This window comes from Patella vulgata, chromosome 5 (assembly GCF_932274485.2).
Source record: "Patella vulgata chromosome 5, xgPatVulg1.2, whole genome shotgun sequence".
Lineage (NCBI taxonomy): Eukaryota > Metazoa > Mollusca > Gastropoda > Patellidae > Patella > Patella vulgata.
Genome location: NC_065883.2, coordinates 3,547,462 through 3,573,584, shown reverse-complemented (window position 1 = coordinate 3,573,584; position 26,123 = coordinate 3,547,462). Strand labels below are relative to the sequence as shown.

Sequence of the window (26,123 nt, the reverse complement as noted above, 5' to 3'; positions counted from 1 at the left end):
ACAAACGCCAGAAAAAAATCTTGTTTAAATGTGGAATATAAAACAAAGTGTTGACTCTTTTCACAAAAAAAACAAACGCATAAATATACATATACGAGCTATGCTGTATAACAACCTAGTTCGTATCCTCTTAGTAAAAACAGCGCAATGATACACATGTCTGGTTGGAATAACCCGATTACACGCCAGTATGGTTGGGATAACAGTTTGTTAAAAGTTCGTTGACATTAATAGAATCAATGTCGTCTGGGTTATAGTCAGTGTTTGACTGCATCATTGTGATCTCGTCCATCTCAAAATTATCAGCAAGATTCATCGGCAACCTAAAAATACAACAAAGATAAAACGTAAATTAAATCAAATGGAATAACCTGTTGTCTCCCTTTAATTTATACCATAAATGAGAGGAAACCGGAGAAAACCCACAAGGTTGGCCAAGCCCCCCTACTTGTCACATACAACCAGGAAATCAAAACCATGCCAGTTGATGCAATGACAGACCTTATGATAAGATACAACACGCATGCGCTAACCATTCGGTCATCCAACCCCCCCCCCCCCCCCCCCGCAAAATACAACAGAGAGAGAGAGAGAGAGATGGGGTTAAATATCCACTTAACACAAACTAGGTCTTTTGAGGTTAATCTTATTTCAATAATTCATTTGTGCCTAGAGACCTTTACCAGTGGTAGGAAATCAGGGGACCCAGACAAAAACAGTGGGGGGTAGTCAGCTGACCTTTCTCCTGGTCACACATTCTTTGGTACCTTAAAATGGACACAAATGGTGGTGACAAAATAATCTCACTGTGTTTCTTAGGTTGATACTGTGAGATTAAACAGCATGCTCCTTTAAACAGCATGCGTTCGACCACTGGTCAACCCCTCTTTCATTGACTGACTACTTACTGTCTATCATTTAAGTTTGTCATGGGACTGGATGCATCGTTGAGTGAATACCACCCCCCCTTTTATAGACAGATGGAGGGGTCAAGGGGGCTAAGTGAGTAAGACGCTGGCTCGCTAGCCTGGAGGTCGGGTGTTCGATCCCTGTATTAGCCGAGAAAGTTCATCCAGATTTTCTGGCGTGGGTCCCTCTTGTGAGTGATGGAGGACGGAGCACCTGACAAGGACAGCTCTCTAGTCGTTCGGATGGGACAAACGACTGAGGTCCCGTGTACATAGTGATGTGCATGAAAATGATCCCTTGACAGTTGGAACTCGATGCAAGAGTAGGACGTAGTGCCGCTATCCGAGCAAAATTTCCCTCATAGCACATTGCATAGCGTATGACCGTCTTCATTAGCCCAGTTTGGAGCAGAACAGTAGGGAGAGAGAGAGAAATGGGGTTTAATGTCCACTCGACACAAACTAGGTCATTTTGGGACTAACATATGGTTTCATTTTATTTCAATAATTTGCATGCGCGTAGGGGTCTTTAGCAGTGGGAGGAAACCGGAGGACCCGGAGAAAACACACGAGGTTGGACAGAACAGTAGGACGTTAAACCCCATTTCATTTCATTTCATAGAAAGAGGTGAAGCAATGACTGACTACTTACTGTGCATCATTCCAGCTTGACACAGGACTGGACGCATCATAGAGTGAATTACTTGGTGACATGGGATTCATGATCTGAGGGGTCTGAGGATTATCTGTACTCCTGAAATAATCAAATAATTAACATCAAGGTCGGTCATCGTCTTTCAGTTTAGACAGAGAAAGGGGGTTTAAAGGGACTATCCCGATTAGAACAAAGTCTTAAAAATAAAAGTCTGAGTACGTATGAAATGTAAGTGCCAAAATATAGAGGAATGGTGTATTTACCTTGTCTCAAAGTTTCAGTTCAAAATATTAAGTCGTTTGGGCGTGAACGTCAAAACTGCTTATCCGGACACATAACCCTTTTAAGATTTCGGGTCAATTTTTTGTTAGGTGACCTGATAATTGATTCCCGTTCCTTTAGAGGTCTATACAATGAATGACCAATGTGCTGTACTTGATAACGAAAGGTAAACTTCAATTACACGTAATTTTTATAAAATCAAAGCCTGGTTTTATCCAGACACCCCATAAACAGCTTGGGACACCAGTCTCCATTCCCAGATGAAGACTGACAGGTTTAAGTTGTTTGAAAATATATCACATATATTGAGTTAGTTGCTCTGCCCTTAGGAAGAGGATTTTAAGGGATTTTAACACAAAATTAAGCAGTTTTATTCTCCAAAATATTATCCGGGATTGACCCTTTAAGGGCTAGCCGGTTCTATACCGAACAAGAGTGGAAATAGGTTGCTATCTGACTTGTACATCGACACAAACTATAAAGAATATTGCCTAGTATCAACCGCTGTTTACCTTGTGTAAATCAAATTCAAAGCATGTGATTATCAATATCAACCCATAATGACTTTACAGAAGGTTGATATTGGGGAATAGTCTGTAAAACATGAATAGTTGCTATAGGAGATAGTCTGGAGGTGTGTAAACATGAATAGTTGCTATGGGAGATAACGTCTGAAGGTGTGTAAACATGAATAGTTGCTATAGGAGATATAAGTCTGGAGGTGTGTAAAACATCAATTGTTGCTATGGGAGATAGTCTGAAGGTGTGTAAACATGAATAGTTGCTATAGGAGATAGACTGGAGGTGTGTAAACATGAATAGTTGCTATGGGAGATATAGTCTGGAGGTGTGTAAACATGAATAGTTGCTATGGGAGATATAGTCTGGAGGTGTGTAAACATGAATAGTTGCTATAGGAGATATAGTCTGGAGGTGTGTAAACATCAATAGTTGCTATGGGAGATATAGTCTGGAGGTGTGTAAACATCAATAGTTGCTATGGGAGATATAGTCTGGAGGTGTGTAAACATGAATAGTTGCTATAGGAGATATAGTCTGGAGGTGTGTAAACATCAATAGTTGCTATAGGAGATATAGTCTGGAGGTGTGTAAACATGAATAGTTGCTATGGGAGATAGTCTGGAGGTGTGTAAACATGAATAGTTGCTAAGGGAGATATATAGTACTAACCAGTTTATAACATTAACTAGATGTGGTTTGATATAACCATCAGCAGATTGATGAGGTTGATCTGAAAATATACAAATATATCCTAGTTTATACTAGTCATTGTAACAGTTTATATATTACTAGTCATTATATTATATATTACTAGTTATTATATTATATATTACTAATCATTATATTATATATTACTTATTATTTATATATTACATGTCTGTACAGTTTATATACTAGTCATTGTGACATGTCTGGGCATTATTAGAGAATATTGCAAATACCTAAGCTTAAACTATTCAAATTTCTAAATTAGTATACATACTTCCAAATTAATATACAAATTTCTAAATTAATATACATTCCTAAATTAAAATACATACTTCTAAATTAATATGAATGTTTCTAAATTCATATACATATTTCTAATTACATATTTCTAAATTAATATAAATATTTCTAAATTAATATAAATATTTCTAAATTAATATAAATATTTCTAAATATATATTTCTAATTACATATTTCTAAATTAATATAAATATTTCTAAATACATACACATATTTCTAGATTAATATACATATTTAAAAGTTTGGCCACGCAAACTGAAAGTTTTGTTCTTTGTTATTTAACCCGTTAACTGCGTAGGACGTTATATAACGTCCTGGACAACTGCCACTCACCGTGTGTAGGACGTAATATAACGCCTTGGAGGTATTTTCCCCAAACTATTCTTTGAACACAATCGCAGCATGTGTAGGACGTTATATTACGCCTGGTCGAGGAAATCTAATTGAAGGGAGACAACTCTATTTACCGTTAGTTTTAATATGGTTTCAGACCACTAAAATTTCTATTCAGGAATAAATAGGTCCAAAAATGATTACACAATAGGGGGTAGTTAACGTTTTAAAAACTACGCAGTTAAGGGGTTAATGAATTAAGATATTATTATACGTACCAATGGTCAGTGTGTAATATTTACTGAAGGCTGAATCTTTTGGAACATCAGGATACAACCAGACTAAATTACTTAGATCTTTTATACGATCAGACAGTGATCTTATTACAAAATCTTTCGCTACAAACGGGGCCAAATTCCAAACCCCTGTTTCCGCTACAATCAAAAAAAAAAAAGGAGAAAAATTACAAAAGAATCTGACATTTAACGTAAAGAAGGGCTAATCCAATGCTAACCACAGCCACCTGTAAGTCGCATGAACAATCATTGAAGACTTGGTTGTCTACTTAGCGAAAATTAGTGAGTATTGCCACTGGTTGACGGAATCTAGAGTATTGAACTTTGATCCCAATTATTTAATTCCAATCCGTCATATATCTATTATTTACCCGGTTCTTTTAAATGCACGACGTTGTGTAAAGGGGACCTCAGTTTTTCGTTCCAACTGAACCGAACGACTATACATTGTCCTGTTCTGCACCACTGACATGTGGAAAACACGCGGGAAAATCCTGATGAACTTTCTTGGCCAACACCACGAACTCCAGATTAGCGAGCCAGCGTCTTACTCACTTAGCCACCGAGGCTCACTGTATAGTAGACTAACCTTGAACCCATGCAATGGTTATACCACCGATCTCAGAATCACTGAATCGCAACAGGAATGTTCCATTCGGCCGTGCTAACAACCATTCTTGAGCCTTGGCTTTACTTACAAATCCCAGAATAGACCTGAAAAACACCATAGGGATATTAAATATTATGTATGTCATTAAGGAGAGGGTAAAATATATGACAGGGATATTATATCAATAATGGTTTAATATTTACAAATATAATATCATGTATTGAAAATTCCATAGATCTATGCTGCTTCTTATGTAACTGCCATCTTTATTTGTTGTGAATCAAATTGATCTGCCTATTTTAAATCTGACTAAATCCAATCTGGAAATTTGTCTTTTTAATTAAATAAAGAGAGGGAAATGGGGTTTAACGTCCACTCGATACAAACTTGGTAATTTTGGGACTAACATATCGTTCAATTTTATTTCAATAATTTGCTTGCACGTAGGGGTCTTTAGAAGTGGGAGGAGGCCAGAGGACCTGGAGAAAACCCACGAAGTTGGACAGGCGATCCTTCTCCTTTTCACGTACAAGCGGGGAATTAAAACAAAGCCACTTGACTCAATAACAGACCTTATGATACAACACGTTAGCCTAACCATTCGGCAACCCAACCCCTTTAATGAAATATCAAATAATCTATGTAGATATCAGCATGGATTGAGATTTGTGTTAAATAATGGTATTTACCCATCATTCCACTGTTCTTTAAGATGCTGCATGGTTAATTTATACATGGCGTAAAACCATTCCCAGAAGCTAAAATTACGAGCAGGAAGTGCATCTTTGTTAAACTGACTCCATGATACCAGACGTGAATTATAATCGTCTCCTATTGGACCATCTACAAAATATATCATCACATACATTACACTGGAGACAAAACCAAAATTATACAGCTGGCCTCCTGATCCTTTCACTTGATTTGATATTGTGTTGTTTATTTCTTACAATGTTTGTGTAGTAGTCTGTGCTGTCCGCAGGTTTGTGTTGTCCGCAGGTTTGTGTTGTGTCCACAGGTTTGTGTTGTGTCCACAGGTTTGTCCTGTCCGTAGGTTTGTGTTGTCCACAGGTTTGTCTTATCCATTTTGTTTGCATGTAGTGCTGTCTGCACTTACTAATAAATATAAAAGACATTCAACCAATTCAGGGTCATGAATGAAAAGTTTTTACAAAAAAAAACAACTGAGTTTATAACTTACTAAATATTTTTGAGGCAAGATACTGAATATTGTCATCACTCAAACCTCGTCCGGTTCCCGACTGAAACTTGATATTTAACTGCTCTGCTAATTTCGGCCACGGCACTGACTCTGGAACTTGGAATGGAACACGACCCTAAAATAAATCGGATTTAAACATGAGTATAAAAGTGGTATCAGATGTTCTAGAAATAGTGAGGGTTTGATCCCGGGGTTAGCCGAGAAATTTGATCAGCATTTTCCGACGTGCTTTCCACTTTTCAGAGGAGCAGGACGGAGGGCCTGACAATGACAGCTGTCTAGACATTTGGATAGGATGAATAACAGAGGTCTCTTGTACATATTGGCGTGCACGTAAAAGATCCCTCGGCAGTTGGAATTTAATATAAGAGTATGCTGTAGCGCCGCTGCCCGGGCAAAATTTTCATCATAGCACATTGTATGGCGTATGCCCGTCTTCATTAGCCCTGTCTGTATCACTGACAAGGGGAAACCATGCTGAAAATCTCAAGGAACATCAGGATTTAACCTAGGAACTCAAAGTTAGTAAATCACAACAGCTCCCTACAAGAATTAAAACTTCAAAGGTAATACACATAAGATTTCAGCCGATATTATTAAAGGTCACCAGAAAAGGTTCATAAATTTTTTAAACAATTCAAGTAATTATGTCAACATATCCTTTCCAAAAAATATAACACGAACCTGAATGTCAATATTACCTGCAACAGCTCAATTTCAACATTAGTAATTTCCGCCATTCTCCGTAGGTAGTCGTAAGTTTCCGTAAATAAACAATCTGTGACGTCATTTTAGTCCTTCTGCTCATATTCTATTCTATATTTCTATGTGCAGAAGGACTAAAATGACGTCACGGATTGCTTATTTACGGAAAGTTACGACTACCCACGGAGAACAGCGGAAATTACTAACGTTGAAATTTACCTGTTGCAAGTAATATTGCCATTTGGGTTCGGGTTATACTTATGGAAAGGATATGTTGACATAATTACTTGCATTATTTAAAAAAAAATTGATGCTTTTCCGGTGACCTTTAATCTACCAATTTTTGTAGGTTAAAAAAATTGTAAATTAATATATCTTACATGTTCTGAGAATGCATTATCCCACAATACTGTTGCTAAGGCGTTAGATTCCTGGTTGCCATGGACAGTTACAACAACAGGTAATGATAAACTCTGCAAAAAAACAAAAATATGGCTGATTTATTTTACTTCGTCTGTTTTATCAAAGATTGAACTTTGTTTTCCAGACATTTATATAACAAGATCAAATACAGTCCACTTATCCGACAATCTACTACCCGGAGACCTCAACTTCCTGTATAAATCAAAAAAAATCAAACTCTACCATGACTACAACGATTACAAGCAGCGAATCATAGACACAGTTTTAATTGGTAGAATATAACGATGAATTCACTGTAAGAGACATGAATTCCCTACAAGCGTATTACTTAACACACGACACAATTATATGGAATACAAGTTATTTGAAGGATTTATTTCAGCGACGTTTCAAAGAGGTTTCTTCCGTCTTTATCGTTTTTTGCTTGATAAAGACGAGAGAATCCTCGTTGAAACGTCGCTGAAATAACTAGGTCATTTCGGGACTAACATATGGTTTAATTTCATTACAATAATTCGCTTGCGCGTAGGGGTCTTTAGCAATGGAAGGAAACCGGAGGACCGGGAGAAAACCCACGAGGTTGGACGTTGGGGTGTTTAGCAGTGGGAGAAAACCGGGGGACCCGGAGAAACCAACGAGGTTGGACAGTCAACCCTACTCCTTGTCACGTACAACCGGGGGATTCAAAACCACGCCAGTTGACTCAATGATAGGTCTTATGATACAGCACGCACGTGCTAACCATTCGGCCATCCAATCCCCCTAAACTCTTCAAGTAACTTGTATTCTATATAATTGTGGCATGTGTTATTCTCATCCAGTGACTAAATGCTACTTAAACAATTTAAGCATATTTACATACATCCTGGTCCATCGGGTTGTCATGAAATGTTCAGTGGACTCAAATATTTCAACATTGACAAAGCAGAGAGAGAGAGAGAGACAGACAGACGGACAGACTAAACTTACCCAAACTTGGAAAACCAATTCGTTTCCACCAATACTAAAATCAGATTGAAATAATATACAGAACTTTTCTTCTGTTACCGCCTGCAAAATACAAAATAATATCAAAATATTACGGCTGTACATTGTGGCCAAAAATCGTATTGTTTAAGGAGTATTCCAAAATTTCAAAAAATTAAACCAAGGTCCTAATGATGTGAACATTAGTCCTATTTTGTTAGGTAAATTCAAAATAAAATGAAATGGGGATTAAAGTCCTACTGTTCTGCTCCAGCTGGGCTAATGAAGATAGCAGGTAAATTCAATGTTTATTTGTATAATATGGGCCATGTGAACACTGGTCATTAAATAATCCATCCCTGTAGAGTGTGTAAAATAGATTTAACGGCCCCTTCTACCGAAGTGATATCGCCGACAATCCCTGTAGGGAAGATAACTCTTGTTTTATACTTACATCAGTTCCTTTACGATCTGATCGCTTGATACGTTTTAACTGCTGTAAAATATAAATAAATAAAATATAAATAAAATATTTATTACAAAACGGGAGTATTCCGTCTTAATGGACAATCTGATATAAAAGCAGTGTATAAAAAAACAGGAGAACTCCAGATCGGAAACGCAGTCGTTGTTTGTATTTTAGGGGAGAGCTCTAAAAAGCTCCCCTTAATTAACATATTGAAAAAATCGCGCCCCTAAAAAAGCTTTCCCAGTTTCGGTAAGAAGAATGATTTAAAAATTAAGGAGAGTGATCTGCTATTAGGGAGGGTGATTAGTTGTGTGTATAGGAAATGGTTCTGAAGATCAATAACTGCATATTAGAGGATCATTCCTGGTTTCATAAAAGACAATAAACCCCCGATGACTTTGTAAAGGAGAGCGATTTTTAATTTTAAGGGGAGGGAGAAAAACCTCCCCTCGGTTGACATTCAGGTGAGCAGCAGGCGCTCGAGAGCGATAGCTCACCTTAAAAAACAATGACTGGAAGCGGTCCTGCACATTTTAGCACATACAAAGTCATATATGGATTGTTGGTTAGGTTAGGGTTTGGACCTGTAGATTTCGTCAAAGTCTCCTGATATAAACAGAGCTAGTGTTAATTCTAATCCTGGACCAAGCCTAACCCCAACCCACAATCCACATATGACGTCAAATGTGCAGGACCATCTGCGATCTAGTGTTCTCTAAAAATATAAGCAATAGGCCTAAAATGAGTTATTCTTGTGCCTGTAAATTGTCTTTTTTTTCCGTGTGGGGCAGAAAAGTAAATTTCTTCGGCTCAACTAAAACGGTTATTTCCAGGCCCTGATTCAGGCAATGGTGGTGACAAACTAATCACAATGTGTCCCTTAAATTTATACTGTGAGATATTAATATTAAATGTTGTTTTTGCATAAACGAATTGATAGATGCAGATAAATTCTATTAATTACCGAGGATCGTGTTTTTATCATGTCTTAATGACGTGAGAGTGTCGCAAATAAATATGGTTGTGTCACATTTGATCGGTGGGTTTTTAATTTAATTATTTATAATCTGTGTCTCTGTCTCTTCCTTCTATCTCACCATCCTTTCTCCCCCTCCTCTCTCTTTCTCCCCCTCCTCGGTCTTTCCCCTGCTCTCTCCCCATTCTTTCTCCCCCTCCTCTCTCTTTCCCTTGCTCTCTCCCCATTCTTTCTCCCCCTCCTCTCTCTTTCCCCTGCTCTCTCCCCATTCTTTCTCCCCCTCCTCTCTCTTTCTCCCCCTCCTCTCTCCCCATTCTTTCTCCCCCTCCTCTCTCTTTCTCCCCCTCCTCGGTCTTTCCCCTGCTCTCTCCCCATTCTTTCTCCCCCTCCTCTCTCTTTCTCCCCCTCCTCTCTCCCCATTCTTTCTCCCCCTCCTCTCTCCCCATTCTTTCTCCCCCTCCTCTCTCTTTCCCCTGCTCTCTCCCCATTCTTTCCCCTGCTCTCTCCCCATTCTTTCTCCCCCTCCTCTCTCTTTCCCCTGCTCTCTCCCCATTCTTTCTCCCCCTCCTCTCTCTTTCCCCTGCTCTCTCCCCATTCTTTCTCCCCCTCCTCTCTCTTTCCCCTGCTCTCTCCCCATTCTTTCTCCCCCTCCTCTCTCTTTCCCCTGCTCTCTCCCCATTCTTTCTCCCCCTCCTCTCTCTTTCTCCCCCTCCTCTCTCTTTCCCCTGCTCTCTCCCCATTCTTTCTCCCCCTCCTCTCTCTTTCCCCTGCTCTCTCCCCATTCTTTCTCCCCCTCCTCTCTCTTTCCCCTGCTCTCTCCCCATTCTTTCTCCCCCTCCTCTCTCTTTCCCCTGCTCTCTCCCCATTCTTTCTCCCCCTCCTCTCTCTTTCCCCTGCTCTCTCCCCATTCTTTCCCCTGCTCTCTCCCCATTCTTTCTCCCTCTCCTCTCTCTTTCCCCTGCTCTCTCCCCATTCTTTCTCCCCCTCCTCTCTCTTTCCCCTGCTCTCTCCCCATTCTTTCTCCCTCTCCTCTCTCTTTCCCCTGCTCTCTCCCCATTCTTTCTCCCCCTCCTCTCTCTTTCCCCTGCTCTCTCCCCATTCTTTCTCCCCCTGCTCTCTCCCCATTCTTTCTCCCCCTCCTCTCTCTTTCCCCTGCTCTCTCCCCATTCTTTCTCTCCCTCCTCTCTCTTTCCCCTCCTCTCTCCCCATTCTTTCTCCCCCTCCTCTCTCTTTCCCCTGCTCTCTCCCCATTCTTTCTCCCCCTCCTCTCTCTTTCCCCTGCTCTCTCCCCATTCTTTCTCCACCTCCTCTCTCTTTCCCCTGCTCTCTCCCCATTCTTTCTCCCCCTCCTCTCTCTTTCCCCTGCTCTCTCCCCATTCTTTCTCCCCCTCCTCTCTCTTTCCCCTGCTCTCTCCCCATTCTTTCTCCCCCTCCTCTCTCGCCATTCTTTCTCCCTCTTCTCTCTCTTTCCCCCGCTCTCTTTCCCACCCCCCTCTTTCCCACCCCCTTCCTCTCTTTCTGCCTCTTCTCTCTCTTTCCCCCGCTCTCTTTCCCACCCCCTCTTTCCCACCCCCTTCCTCTCTTCCTCCCTTTCTGCCTCTCCCTCTCATCTCTCCCCCCAAATAAAACTGTTTATTTGCACGCCCGATTCTGAAAATGGAGGCTGTAAACTAGTCTCACCATGTTTCTAAAATTTATACTAAGTTGTCCAGTTGTCTGCTGATACTCCATCGTACCGACGTTGTTTAATATTTCACCGCTAGTTTCATTCTTCGCTTTAACATCTGTCTGTAGTAAATTCTTCGCCTGATTCTCACTGAAATTAAATTTTTAATATCACCAAGTTCGTTAAATATCAGGGGAGCTGAACTTGGGCATCTTGCCTAGAAAGTGGGTCAAGAAGATTTTTCAAGTCTGATTCTCTGTTGCCACTTCAAATGCTTAATTTATAAGCCCGTAAAATTCATAACTAAACTTAACTAAATCACAACGTTTAAATACATCATAAATCATCAATAAATAAAAGCCACAATTAAATTTAGTTTATTAGCATGGCGGAAAAGCTAAATTCCCAGCTAATAATCGGAATAGTTACTATTCCCATACGTATTTCAGGTCGCGGTACAAGGACAAGTGATGAATTCAGATGCTTATATACCCACTTACCCGCGAAATGCACATGCGATTAGCGCTAAGTGTCGATAATTCGAATGCCGATTTGATTGGTCGTGTGTAGCTAATCACATAACACATAACGAAAGCTCAAGACGTAAACCAAGCACAGACGACTTCTGACAGGTAAATAATGAAAATTAACAATTATTTATGTATTATGGTAAACAAACAAATGTTCAATGCTCAAGTGGTCCGAAACACCAAAGTAGAGAGTGTTTTCATTATATTACAAGTAGTTTTAAAGAATGTCGTTTGCTAGTTTTTTGTTGAAGAGATTTTCAAAAAACTGAAAACTCCCACAAGTGAAGAGTCTAAGGGAAGAACGATCTAAGTCACATTTTTGTCTTTTCACATAAAAAGGAAAACAGACTTTTGGGCGAGAAAGCTTGACACGAACAGAACAACGAGTGGGTTTAATTACGACTTCAAGATGATGTTTAATACGAATCATAATTACCAGTACAACAACTGACTTCCACTTTTCAGGCAAATTAAGGTCAAATAAAGGGTACGATGGACGTATATGTCCGGGAGGCCATTTCAGAAGGGCCTTGGTTCGATGTGACTCCAATCGTTTTTACCTGAAACTGATGCCGCCATTAACTGGGGTTCGTTGAAAAATGTGGCTTAGATCTTTCTTCCCCGGGCTCTTCAATTATCTGACATGTTTATTATAATTAATGAAATCTACCTGATAATAGTAGCCTTGACCTGTGGTGGGTTCATGTGAACGTTTAATTTTCCTCCGACCAATAACCGAACACTTGCCGTAAATCTTGAATCTTTCTTCATAACTTGTGGCGGCTGAGTCTCAACAATAAATGTACTACAAATATAAATTAAAAAAAAAAACAATAAAAACTTTCTCCCACTATAAATGTAGCAATTTTTCATCTTACTAAAAACCAAACACTCGCAGCGAATCACAAATAAATGTACTATAAATACAAGATAGAAAAATCTCCCTCTCTCTACTACTACATAAAAGCTATTTAATTCTACTTGGCATTTTACTACTGTCTTATAAAAATGGTTATTTATACAAGGTTTTTCCATCAAGGTGTCTACATTGAGATTTGTTGTAGCACATAGCTGATCATGAATCACACCATATACAACATTTAGGGTAATATTCCTCTTTTCCTTGAGTTGTTTCCGTTAATATCAGGTCAAATACATCAATTTGAAGGAGCACTTGACACAGTTATTCCTCTGTATGTATCAACCTCTGTATATGGTTCAATTTTATTTCAATAATTAGCTTGCATGTAGGGATCTTTAGAAGTGGGAGGAAACTGGAGGACCAGGAGAAAACCCACGAGGTTGAACAGGCGACCCTACTCGTTATGTAACAACCTGGGAATTGATACCACGCCAATTGTCAGACCTTATGATACAACGCACAAGCGCTAACCATTCTGCCTTCCAAACCCCCCCCTCCCCAATCTAAAGTAACACATGACACAACAATTATATAGAATACAAGTTTCTTGTATATTTATTTCTGGTGACATTTCAACAAGGCTTTTCGTGTGGTTATCAAGCAAGGAATCCCTCGTACATACATCACCAGATATAAACTTCTAATTTATATTCCATGTAGTTGTGTCATTCTATTTAGTTAAAGAAAGATAATTATCTCACCTGGTAACCAATGACGACAGAAGACTCGTTATAGTTTCTAATAAGTCAGGTAAATGATCAACTTGTCTAGGTGGTAAATCTATAGGTAATGTAACTCGCAGTAACAAAACACCTTTAATCTGTTGTCTGTTACTCCATATTATCTCCGCTAAAGTTTCACACCTGAAAATACAAATCTTTCATTTATCATTCAAGTCATTTTCTAGTTGTAAAGCCATTTTTGAAATTAGAGTCTAATCCTTGAAGGCTTCACATTGTAAAAGGTCTGCTCATTGGCATGTAGTTGCTCTGTGAAGACTGGATATTAGTACAGACTGAGAATGCACGGGTTAGCAGTTTATCGGAAGATTTTGTAATCCACGCCGACAGTTTGAAATAAGGAGACTGTTGACAGCGAAAGAGAAGGAAATGGGGTTAAACGTCTACTCAACACAACCATTTCACTCGACTGAGAAAGAGAAATGGGGTTTAACGTCCACTCGACACAAACCCTAACCCTAACCCCTAACCTTGCACATAGGGGTCTTTAGCAGTGGGAGGAAACCAGAGGACCCGGAGAATCCCACAAGTGTATTAAAATTGCTAGAATTTTTGCTCTTGAAATTAATGGTGGCAGTATATTTCATTAATTAATATGTTTGGCAAGTTATTAGATTCACATATATGTAGTCTTGTATAACTTAAATCAACTTAGTGAAAAATTGACAGGTTGACACATAAAAAGAGTTATAGAGCCAAAACATGTGTCTATAAAATACCACGAGATTAGACGTGAGTGGAAATATACTAATTTCATCATTTGGCTTAATTTAACCAATCATATCAGAAATTACACAGGTTAAAGGCTATGAACAGGCGTTTTTGTGCATGATATCCAGGAGTCCTATAAAAGAAATCATGGTAAATTTTTATGGCAGACTTTCATTAGATTCCGGAGAATCGCCCAGCGAGTCTGACTGGATGAGGTTTGAGAGAATGATTTATTCTATTTTGCATTGTATCCATATGTAAGCAGGTATGGTATATAAAATGTAAAAGCGAACTGTTGCATTGTTATTCCTGGTAAGACAAACGTCTTAAGAAAACAGTAAGAAGTAAATACACAACGTGAAGCAGAAGCAAAGACAGCTAGAGACTAATTCTAGACGATCACAAGGCTACTAAGATATGTAGTAAGAAAAGATGCATGGGTCATACGTAGAATGTTGCGACCGGTTTTAGTACGTGCCCGCTCTACACGTCTGACAGAAGGCCCATGGTGCTACACAAGGTTGGACAGGTGACCTGACTCCTTGTCATGTACAACTGGGGAATCAAAACCATGCCAGTTGACTCATGACAGACCTTATGATACAGCGCTCACGTGCTAACCATTCGGCCATCCAACCCACCGACTTGATGACAGATCATATGATCCAAAGTGCATTAAGATTATCCAGCCACCGAACCCCTGACTCTTACCGAGCCCTGGTGAGTTGCGTTAACACCATCCGGCCTCCAAACCCTGACTGAAACCGAGCCCTGGTGAGCTGCTTTAAGATCATCCAGCCACCGAACCCCTGACTCATACCGAGCCTGGTGAATTGCGTTAAGCCCATCCGGCCACCAAATCCCTGACTCATACTAAGCCCTGGTGAGTTGAGTTAAGCCCATCAGGCCACTGAACTCCGAATGATACCGAGCCCTGGTGACTTGCATTCTAAAAATAAAGACAGTTATACCATTGTTGTAACAATTTAAAGCTACTGTCGAAGGGAGCTCCGTTTCCCGCTAATTGTTGGCCTCTCTTCCATCTAATCAACTCGTCATCTAAAACTTTCTTCTGAACTTCTTGTAAATCTTTCACAGTTTCCACAAAAAATTCCGCTAATTTCTAAAAAGTAAATATTTTCTATAAATCAGATATTATCATCACATTTTATATGTGCCATAGAAACTGGGTTTTTTTTTTTCAGTATTACCATGCTTTATAAATGACAATATTATTATTTTTATTATAGGGAAGAACCAGCAGCTGCCAGGCAGGATACGCCCACATTTTCGAGAGATGGATAGAGAACAAGCTAAAAAGGAAGTGATTTTTCCTACAATCAAGGGCCATAATTCAGGAAGTTACGGTCCGATATGCACGAATATCAAAAGGAACCAAGATCTTTGGGTTATAAAATTACATTTCAAGTTTCAACAAAATCGGATAAAAATTGTGACCTCTATAGGGTCCACAACTTTGATATATCATATTTTTACGCTATTTGAGAACGAACGGCGGCCATTTTGTCTGTCAATTTTGGGCCGATTTTCATGAAATTCGAACTCAGCAATCCTTAGAGTGTAACGGTGATATAATAATACGTTTTTTTAAATCAGATAAAAATCATTACCTCTATAGGGTCCACAAGCTAAAAACGCGATTTTTCGTACAATCAGGGGCCATAATTCATGAAGTTACGGTCCGATATGCGCGAATATCGAAAGGAACCGAGATCTTTGGATTATCAATATACATTTGAAGTTTCAACAAAATCGAATGAAAATTGTGACCTCTGTGGGGTCCACAAGCTAAAAACGTGATTTTTCGTACAATCAGGGGCCATAATCCATGAATTTTCGATCCGATACATGCCAATATCAAAAGCAGCCGAGATCTTTTGTAGATAAACCTATATTTCAAGTTTCGTCAAAATCGGATAAGAATTGTGACCTGTAGAGAGTCCACAAACAATTGTGGACGGACAGATGGACGGACGGGGGCGACGGCATAATACGTCCACATGAAAATGTGGGCGTACAAAAACACTTGTTGCTGTTCAATGGATCGGGATAATAACTAACCATTATAATGATGAGCATTTTAATAGGGCGTCTCCCTTAAGACTACAGGACGGAGGGCCTGACAAGGACAGCTGTCTAGTCATTCGTATGAGACGAAAAACCGAGGTCCCCGTGTACACATTGGCGTGTATGTAAAAGATCCTTTGACAGTTGGAATTTGATATAAAATTAGGCAGTAGCGCCGCTGCCCGGACAAAATTTCCCTCATAGCACACTGTATGGAGCATGCCCGTCTTCATTAGCCCAGTTCGGAGCAAAACAGTAGGACTTTAAACCCCATTCCATTTCATTTCATTTCCCTTAAGACGAGCCAAATTTGAAAAATAAATCATTGAATATAAAGCGATGAAATGGGGTTTAACGTCCTACTGTTCTGCTCTGGCTAGTTAATGAAGACGGTTATATGCCATACACTGTGCTATGAGGGAAATTTTAGCCTGGCTACGGACTACTCTTATATTGAATTCCAACTGCCAAGGGATCTATTACATGCATGCCAATGTGTACACGGAACCTTGGTTTTTTCAGACCACCTGAATGACTAGACCTTGTCAGGCCCTCCATCCTGAACCACTGACAAGGGGAAACCATTACAGAAAATTCTGATGAACTTTCATGGCTCCCCTGAATATAAAAGAGAGAGAGAGAAATGGGGTTTAACGTCCACTCGACACAAACTAGGTCATTTCGGGACTAACATATGGTTTAATTTTATTTACATAATTCGGGGTCTTTAGCAGTGGGAGGAAACCGGAGGACCCGGATATAACCCACGAGGTTGGACAGGCGACCCTACTCCTTGCCACGTACAACCAGGGATTCGAAACCACGCCAGTCGACTCAATGACAGACTTTATGATACAGCGCGCAAACGCTAACCATTCAGCCATCCAACCCCCCCTGAATATTAAGAATGAGCGTACTATTCTGAGTTGTAGTAATTGATGAGCTTTCTGTGTTAATTCAATTTCAAGATTTTCTTTTTGTTGCGTCAACTGTTTTTTCTTCTTGGTAAATTCTTCTGTATTGTTCACTTGGTTCTGTTGGTGTTGTTGGTTTAGTTGACGCATCTGGTCTGAAATATAATGAAAAGGGCTTTAACCTCAGATTTAACAGGACCAACTGAGTTAATGAGAGAGAGAGAGAGGGAAATGGGGTTTAACACAAACTAGGTCATTTCGGGACTAACATATGGTTCAATTTTATTTCAATAATTGGTTCGCATGTAAGGGTCTTTATCAGTGGGAGGAAACCGGAGGACCCAGAGAAAACCCACGAGGTTGGACAGGCGACCTGATTTCTTGACACATACAAGCGGGTAATCAAAACTACGCCAGACTCAATGACAGACCTTATAATACAGCACGCACATGCAAACCATTCGGCCATCCAACCCCCCTAATGAAGACAGACATACATCATGGGAGAAATGGGGTTTAACCTGTGACTTTACTGCATGTGATGGGTGATTGCTGATGAGATTGTGGGTTGGATTAAGGATTAGAGCTAGGTCTAGGGTTAACACTAGCCCTGTTTACATCTGATGATGTTGACGAAATCTGTAGGGTAAGGATTAGAGCTAGGTCTAGGGTTAGGGTTAGGTTTAGCATTAGCCCGGTTTACATCTCATGACGTTGACAAAATCTGCAGGTGACCTTAACATATATGCCAACCTGAGAAGATTGAAAATCAGAATGTCTTGTATTGAGGGTAGAGCGAGGACCGCAGGTCCAAGTTCGATCGGTGCGAAGCACCGTGAGCGCTGGAGGCGCCGGAGGCTTGAAGGGCCCGCCTAAGGGCCCCAAGAAAATGTTGAGAAATTAGCACCTATTTAAAGCAGTACCTTGTATTATTGGATAAAACAGCTGGTAATTTAGGTCCATGCATCTGAGTTTTTTTTACCTATTTATATACGAAAGTATGCATATATGCTTTTGGTCATTTACATGTAGGCATGAACTAAATTTGTTGTTAAGTGAATATAATAGATTACCATTAGCTATGTGCTTAGTTGGGATCGACATTAAGTATATAAACTATGTTAGTTAAAGGGGTAGTCCTAAATAATCCAGGCCTCGAGTTAAGAAAGAAAAAAATCCCAGTTAATATTTTTGCTCAAAGTTGACAATAAATATCGACCTTGATGTACACAAAAATGTTCTCAAATTGTCTTGTGAATTGTAAGAGGCTACTTAAAACATAATTACTGTATAAGACTTGTACTGTTTAAAATAGTTTAATGTAATAATATTCATATTATTTAACCTTAAAATAAATTATAAATCTCACATTTCTTCAACAATGTGTCTTTTTAAAACACTTATGAAGTTATGACTAGATCCAAAATCAAGTAATCCCGGTATTTTTGTCTGACATTTGTTTTGGAAGCCATTTTGTTTGTCTTGATGATCGACACGGAAGTAGAAGTCGTAAATTATTTATACTGGGTTTTATTTATAATTGTAATTTGTTTTTTTCACACATGGAAAACAGCTTGAAAACATTTTTTATCAAGTCAGAAGGAAATATGGCTAACAACGTTACTGTGGCAACTAACGGTAAACCCGCCGTGTACTGTACGAGTGTATGCGAGAATGGCTCCACGTAGCAAATAATATCCGCGAAGCAAATAATATCCGCGAAGTATGCAAATTAGGCACGGCCAATGACGAAATAACCACATGACATTTTAATCTCGATTATTCCAGACATATTAGCTTATTCCATTTTATATTAATAATAAGCGAGAAAACTGGAGACATGTTTTCGGCTATTTCCGTCATTTTACCGCGAATTATGCAAATTAGACACGGCAAATGACGGAAATCACCACATGACATTTTGATTAGTCCAGACATAATAGCTTATTCCATTTTATATTAATCATAATAAGGAAAACATGACACATGTTCTCGACTATTTTCGTTGTTTTACCGACTCCTACTACGATAAACAGTATCGCCATCAGATTCACAACAAACAGCGAGAATGCCGAGACAGTCGTCAATGTAAAAATAAAACGAGAGGGATTTTATCAATCAAAAAGGTCAGGAATGAAATATAATAAATTTCTTCAAATAAATTTTCAAAAACGGAATTATAAAGAGTAAAATCGGAATTCAGAATTAGACTCAGAAAATCGGAATGATTCCGACAAAATCGGAATAGTTGGCATGTATGCCTTAATATTTAGACCTAAACAGGATACTATATGTCAGCTGTTTCCATGAAACCAGGCGCTTGTTGCACAACTTCATTTTGTACTACCTACACAAAAGCATAAACTGTATGCCTTCTTCTTGCTGTAATGATCCGAAATCCAGATGATAAGACAAATTTAAAAAGAATTGCATTTCTGGATAGCTTATAGGCTGTGGACTATTCAAATATACTGCCAGCTCTATTTTTATAAAAATGACCAAGAGCCTGGTTTTGTGGGAACAACTCACAAGGTTAATCAAGCAACCCTACACTTTCTAACATACAAGCTGGGAATTGAAACCATCCCACTTGACTCAATAACAGATAGCGAGAGAGAAATGGGGTTTAAGATCCACTCGACACAAACTAGGTCATTTCGGGACTAACACATGGTTCAATTTTATTTCAATCATTCGCTTGCGCGTAGGGGTCTTTAACAGTGGGAGGAAACCGGAGGACCTGGAGAAAACCCACGAAGTTGGATAGGCGACCCTACTCCTTGTCACGTACAACCGCGGCTCAATAACAGACCATATGATCTAAAGCACATGGGATAGACCATGCGGCTACCGGACAACAAGTGAATAATAAATGAAATTTACCATTAATCTTTAAATTATCCTGATATTGAATAATAAAGGATTCCTGCTTTTCTTGTAATTTCTTCAAATCAGAATCGCTTTTCTGTAAAAAAAAAAAAAATAAACCATCAAAATAAGCCAATTCCAAATTATGTCTAAAATCTTAAACCATAATGTTCTTGTGACTATACATGTCGTCTTATCTTGGTAACAAATAATTTCAACCAATCACAAAGGCTTTAAACAATCAAAAATTGAAAATGGAAGGAAAAAAAGTTTTGTGTATCATTTGCATTTTTCTTAAAATAAATTTTTCACGGCTTAACACATGATAAAATATATTCAAACTGATTATTTAAACATACAAAATGCAAGAGCTAAATCTGCCTATTGCAGGTCTTTCATTAGGCCTGAAATGTTATATAAATTAAACATGCATTATGCAAGAGTTAAATCTGCCAATTGCGGGTCTTTCTTTCAGCCTTAAATGTTATATTAATTATTAATTAGACATTTATTAACAAAACAAGACAATAATAAACTCTCGATGCCATCGCCAGCCTGCAATATTTAGCGGACTGGAATACATTTTGTGAAAGATAATTAAACGTAACAGTGGATAATCGAGATTTTTTTTTTTATCATACCAACTTTAGTAATGATGATCGAGACTAGGCCTAAAATTCAAATGCTAATATCTCGTTCAGAGTGAATCAATTTTACTGATATTGTCAGCATATTCCTGTGTTTATTTATTATAATCTAACAATAAACTAACTTACAGCTGTTTTTCCTGCGAGTTTTTCTAAGTCCATGGTAATCAGATATCCTGTTTGATCGTGAGTACTTTGATCCACTGTCATATTCTGTACATTCTGAAACAAATAACAGATTAGTCTTTACCATTTCAATATATTAAACATACATTATGCAAGAGCTAAATCTGTCTATTGAAGGTCTTTCTTTAGGCCTCAAATGTTAATTAACTTATCTAGACCATTTTGCTCTTATTTTTTGAAAAAATTTTCACAAGTTGATTTCCTTTATTTTGTTAATGTAGAATGGTAACGAACTGCTCTTTTCATTTTCTTTGTTTTATTTGTTTCGTTTGAATTTGATTTATCTGTTTAGTTTTTGATTGTTTAATTTTTGTTAATGAAGTTGATTCTTTTAAACTTTGTTTTTATTTTTGAACTCTACTTGGTGTAGGTGTTCATCAGGTAATACCTCGACTGAGTTCAATATTGAGATTAGCCGGTTGGTTTTGTTGGATATAAACCTTTGAATAATAGCGCCTAACAGGCAGCTGTGTTTAATTATGTTCTCCTGATTTTGATTGTTTCTGTGTGTTGGAAGTATATGTTTGTGATATGCGCTTAGAAACACTTCACGTGTAATGAAGCGCTATATAAATCGAACAATAATAATAATAATAATAATAATCAACACTTGATGCCATCCATCTTATGTGTTCGATTTTCATTGGATTTGAACCAGACATTCATTGATGGTTAAATGCAAAAATGGATTATCGAGACTATGTTTAATTTACCCTACCAACTTTAATTATGATAATCGAGGCCAGGCCTACAATTCAATCGCTAAGTACTTTTAAATTGGACACTCATCAAAATTAATCAGTAATTTTAAACTATTTTTACAAATTTTAAACAAAGAGTTGATATTAAACAAATGTGAAAGAAATTAGTGCTAGATACACAAGATTAAATGATACCTGGGTTACAGTGACATCCTGCCCCACTAACAAGATGAAACCAGGCTAGAAAATCCATATACATTTTTTGGACCAACCCCCTAATCGAGCCTGGAATTCACCCAGTTAGTAAGTCAGGGACATTCAACAGCCCTACCATCACTAAGGGCAGTAATCACAATGTATTATGTAGTTAGCACAAGACTATAGCATAGTAACATCATTTTATATACCTCGTGGGGTATCACTGGCTCCTTCAGTCTCCTTACACGTGCAAACAAATTATTGAATACCCAATCTCGACCCTGGAATCAACCTAGTTGGTGAACCAGGGAATTCAACAACGCTACCTCGACAAAGGGAAGTAACCATAATGGCTTATTTAGTCAGCATGGTAAATATTAGTTTGATTATTTTAGGGGGCATCATGGTTGTCCTGATAATAAAATATAACAACGCTACCTCAACAAAGGGAAGTAACCATAATGGCTTATTTAGTCAGCATGGTAAATATTATTTTGATTAATTTAAGGGCCATCATGGTTGTCCTGATAATAAAATATAACAACGCTACCTCAACAAAGGGAAGTAACCATAATGGCTTATTTAGTCAGCATGGTAAATATCATTTTGATTAATTTAAGGGCCATCATGGTGGTCCTGATAATAAAATATAACAACGCTACCTCAACAAAGGGAAGTAACCAATAATGGCTTTAGTCAGCATGGTAAATATTATTTTGATTAATTCAAGGGCCATCATGGTGGCCCTGATAATAAAATATAACAACGCTACCTCGACAAAGGGAAGTAACCAATAATGGCTTTAGTCAGCATGGAAAATATTATTTTGATTAATTTAAGGGCCATCATGGTGGTCCTGTTAATAAAATATAACAACGCTACCTTGACAAAGGGAAGTAACCAATAATGGCTTTAGTCAGCATGGTAAATATTATTTTGATTAATTTAAGGGCCATCATGGTGGTCCTGTTAATAAAATATAACAACGCTACCTCGACAAAGGGAAGTAACCAATAATGGCTTTAGTCAGCATGATAAATATTATTTTGATTAATTTAAGGGCCATCATGGTGGTCCTGATAATAAAATATAACAACGCTACCTCGACAAAGGGAAGTAACCATAATGGCTTATTTAGTCAGCATGGTAAATATCATTTTGATTAATTTAAGGGCCATCATGGTGGTCCTGTTAATAAAATATAACAACGCTACCTCGACAAAGGGGAGTAACCAATAATGGCTTTGGTCAGCATGTTAAATATTATTTTGATTATTTTAAGGGCCATCATGGTGGTCCTGATAATAAAATATAACTTACCCCTTCTACATGTTGTATTAATTCCTCTTCCTGCTTTAAACATTGTTTCATCACTTGAACCAAACCCATTGCATTATTTTCATACAAATTCTACAAATATACAAATTATACAATTCTACATCATACATAAAATTATACAATTCTACATCATACATAAAATTATACAATTCTACATCAAACATAAAATTATACACCATACATAAAATTATACAATTCTACATCATACATAAAATTATACAATTCTACATCATACATAAAAATATACAATTCTACATCATACATAAAATTATACAATTCTACATCAAACTTTATGATACAGTGCGCACATGCTAACCATTCGGCCATCCAACCCCCCCCATCATACATAAAATCCCCATACAAATTCAATAATTATATATCAGCACCAGGAGCAAACCTGAGATCTTATGGTTATCGAGCCAGTGCCTTACTCACTGACCCATTGATGCTCTTCAAAAACAGCCCAAGGCTCTGTGAATTCAAGTACGATCAACATGAAACTGGGTACGTCTGTTCTTTGGACAACTGCACATCGACTGACAGACTATTGAAAGATAGATGCTATAATGAGAGACTTAGGGTTTAACATCCACTCGACACAAACTAGGTCAGTTCGGGACTAACACATGGTTCAATTTTATTGCAATAATTCGCTTGTGCCTAGGAGTCTATAGCATTGGGGGGAAACCGGAAGACCAGGAGAAAACACAGGAGGTAGGACAGTCGACCCTACTTCTTTATATCACGTACAAGCGGAGAATCAAAACCATGCCACTTGACTCAATGACAGACCTTATGATTTCACACGCACGCTCTAAACCACAAGACATCTCAATGGATGACTCTACAATAAGATTTAGTCCCCTAGGGAAATGAAATGAAATGGGGTTTAATGTCCTACTGTTCTGTCTGCTCCTATACTGGGCTAAGGAAGACGGGCATACGCCATACAGTGTGCTATGAGGGAAATTTTGCCCGGGCAGCGTCACTATCGCCTACTCTTATATCGAATTCCAACTGCCAAGGGATCTTTTACGTGCATTCCAATGTATACACGGGACCTTAGAGTCCCCTAAGTGCCTCTTCCCTCTTCGTTTACACTAGACTTACCCGTAATATGAGAATTGCTTCCTGGAGTTTAAATTTCATGATAAGAAGATCACCGGTACAACTCACAGCTTTAGCTTCCACTATGTTTAATAACTGTGTTAACAGCTGCTGGGCGTACTGTTTATGAGATGGGTCGTCTTCCTGGACCTCAAACCTACACGAAAACAATCATGGGATATGTCATTAACTGAGTATCGTGGAGATGAAATAGGGTTTTACATTTAAAACACGTCTCAAAACGCATCTTTTTAATGAAGCATTTCAATAATTTCATTGTATTTACACCAAACGATGTTACAATATAAATTATAGCTGTGATAGTTTGGGTTTTTTTATTTTTTGTCTTTCCTGTGTTTTACTAATTATCTTACTTTTATTTTAATATTCTTTTATATTCTTTACACATGTCTACATGATGATGTTTTAAGAATTTTAAATGTATGTGTCTTTCCTATTGCATGTTGTACCTTACCTGTATATCCTTTTTGTATTTATGTTTTTTTTGTTTTTTTTGTTTTTTTTTCTATTTTCATATTTGCTTTTATATCTATATTGTAAAGCGTACTGGAGCACAGTTACTGTGGAAGTGGCGCTATATAAATCCATAATAATAATAATAATAATAATAATACATGCATTCAACACAAACTAGATCATTTCGGGATGAACATACATGTACTGTATGTACAATGTATGTTACAATGTTACAGTGTTATTTCTATAATTTTCCTGTTTTACCTGTTTAAAGTAAAATGATGATTAACAGCCTATTTTTGGAATATATATTTATAATAAGCTGACATATTATCAATTAGTGGTGTTATATTTCATCGGCCTGCCTTCGATTATCATGGTTATATACCAAAGTTGTTCATTACTCCTCTGGCCCCCGAGTTCACAAAGCATTCTCAGACTTAAGTTGAGAATTTGCTCAACTTTCAATCACTGTTCATGAGAAATATCTTTGATCCAGAAACACAACACTTTGCACATAGTTTCTTATTGATATATCTGATACATTAAAACAACAAAATTATTATAAAGGGCTATATTTTAGTTAAAATAAGGCAAACAAGTTTGATAAATTCTCAACTTAAAGGGACATTAACACTTTTGCTGGCTTCACAGCTCCAGAAAATAAAAAATAGCCTTATTCTAAGTACTAGATGTTTAATTAAGTGTCCTACCTGTTGTGTAAATTAACCATTACATCCTATTTTACTTGTCCAGAGGGTTCAAAGATATTTTTAAATCAAAGTTTCATTTGAAAAGGTTTATGTTAGACGTTTCAAACCATTATGTTGAATTTTTCAAAATTTTTAAATAAGGTGTGTTAAGATGAAATTTGTATCATCAATTACATGTAATTGAAATATTCTAAAATAGTACAATTTGTTGACCAGAATAAAGATTGGGACATATTATTCAGTTACAACAAGAGTGGTATTGAGCCTTTAACTTTGAGAATGCTTTGTGAACGAGTGCAGGATGGAGATAAATTCTGCAAATTAAAACACACATTATTTACAATTCTACTCCCTACATACAATAATTATTACATACCAAGGTTGTTCTTCAATCCATTCTGATAGAAAATGTCTAACTTCAAGTGGGAAAGTATTGCTGTATATTTGTTGAATCTGTGTAAAGAGAGCATTTGATTGCTGGAGTTTTGCCCAGCGCGACATCTTCGATACCTCTTCAACCTGTAAATAAACAAATACACTGTTTTACAAAAAAAATATAGGTTGCCAGGCAACAAAACATACACCCACAGCAGCTAAATTGTCCGTGCGGTCGACAAGGGTTGTCGTCGTATATTTATTTTTTTGTATGTACTGTAATTTGGGGCATACAGATCAGATTATAATTTTTGTTGTTTAAACATACATTATGCAAGAGCTAAATCTGTCTATTGCAGGTCTTTCTTTAGGCCTGAAATGTTATCTAAATTATTAATTAGGCATTAATTAACCTATCCAGACCATAATCAACTCTAGATGGCATCGCTAGCCTGCCATCTTTGGTGGATTGTAAGCCGATTTACTGCATAACTTTCCTTCTCGATTAAACGATTAAATGGATAATTGAGACTATGCTGTTTATCGTACTGACTTTAGTAATGATGA

General features: G+C 37.8%; 1 protein-coding gene across 1 annotated transcript; it reads right to left on the bottom strand.

Annotated features, from left to right (window-relative positions):
• Positions 1–312: 312 nt before the first annotated feature.
• On the bottom strand, positions 313–10,954 carry LOC126822575 (cilia- and flagella-associated protein 251; the record flags this gene model as incomplete). Its single annotated transcript, XM_056100885.1, has 3 exons — positions 313–323; positions 10,044–10,121; positions 10,879–10,954. Coding segments are annotated over 3 exons (165 nt in total), but the record flags the coding sequence as incomplete, so codon positions are not given.
• Positions 10,955–26,123: the final 15,169 nt, after the last annotated feature.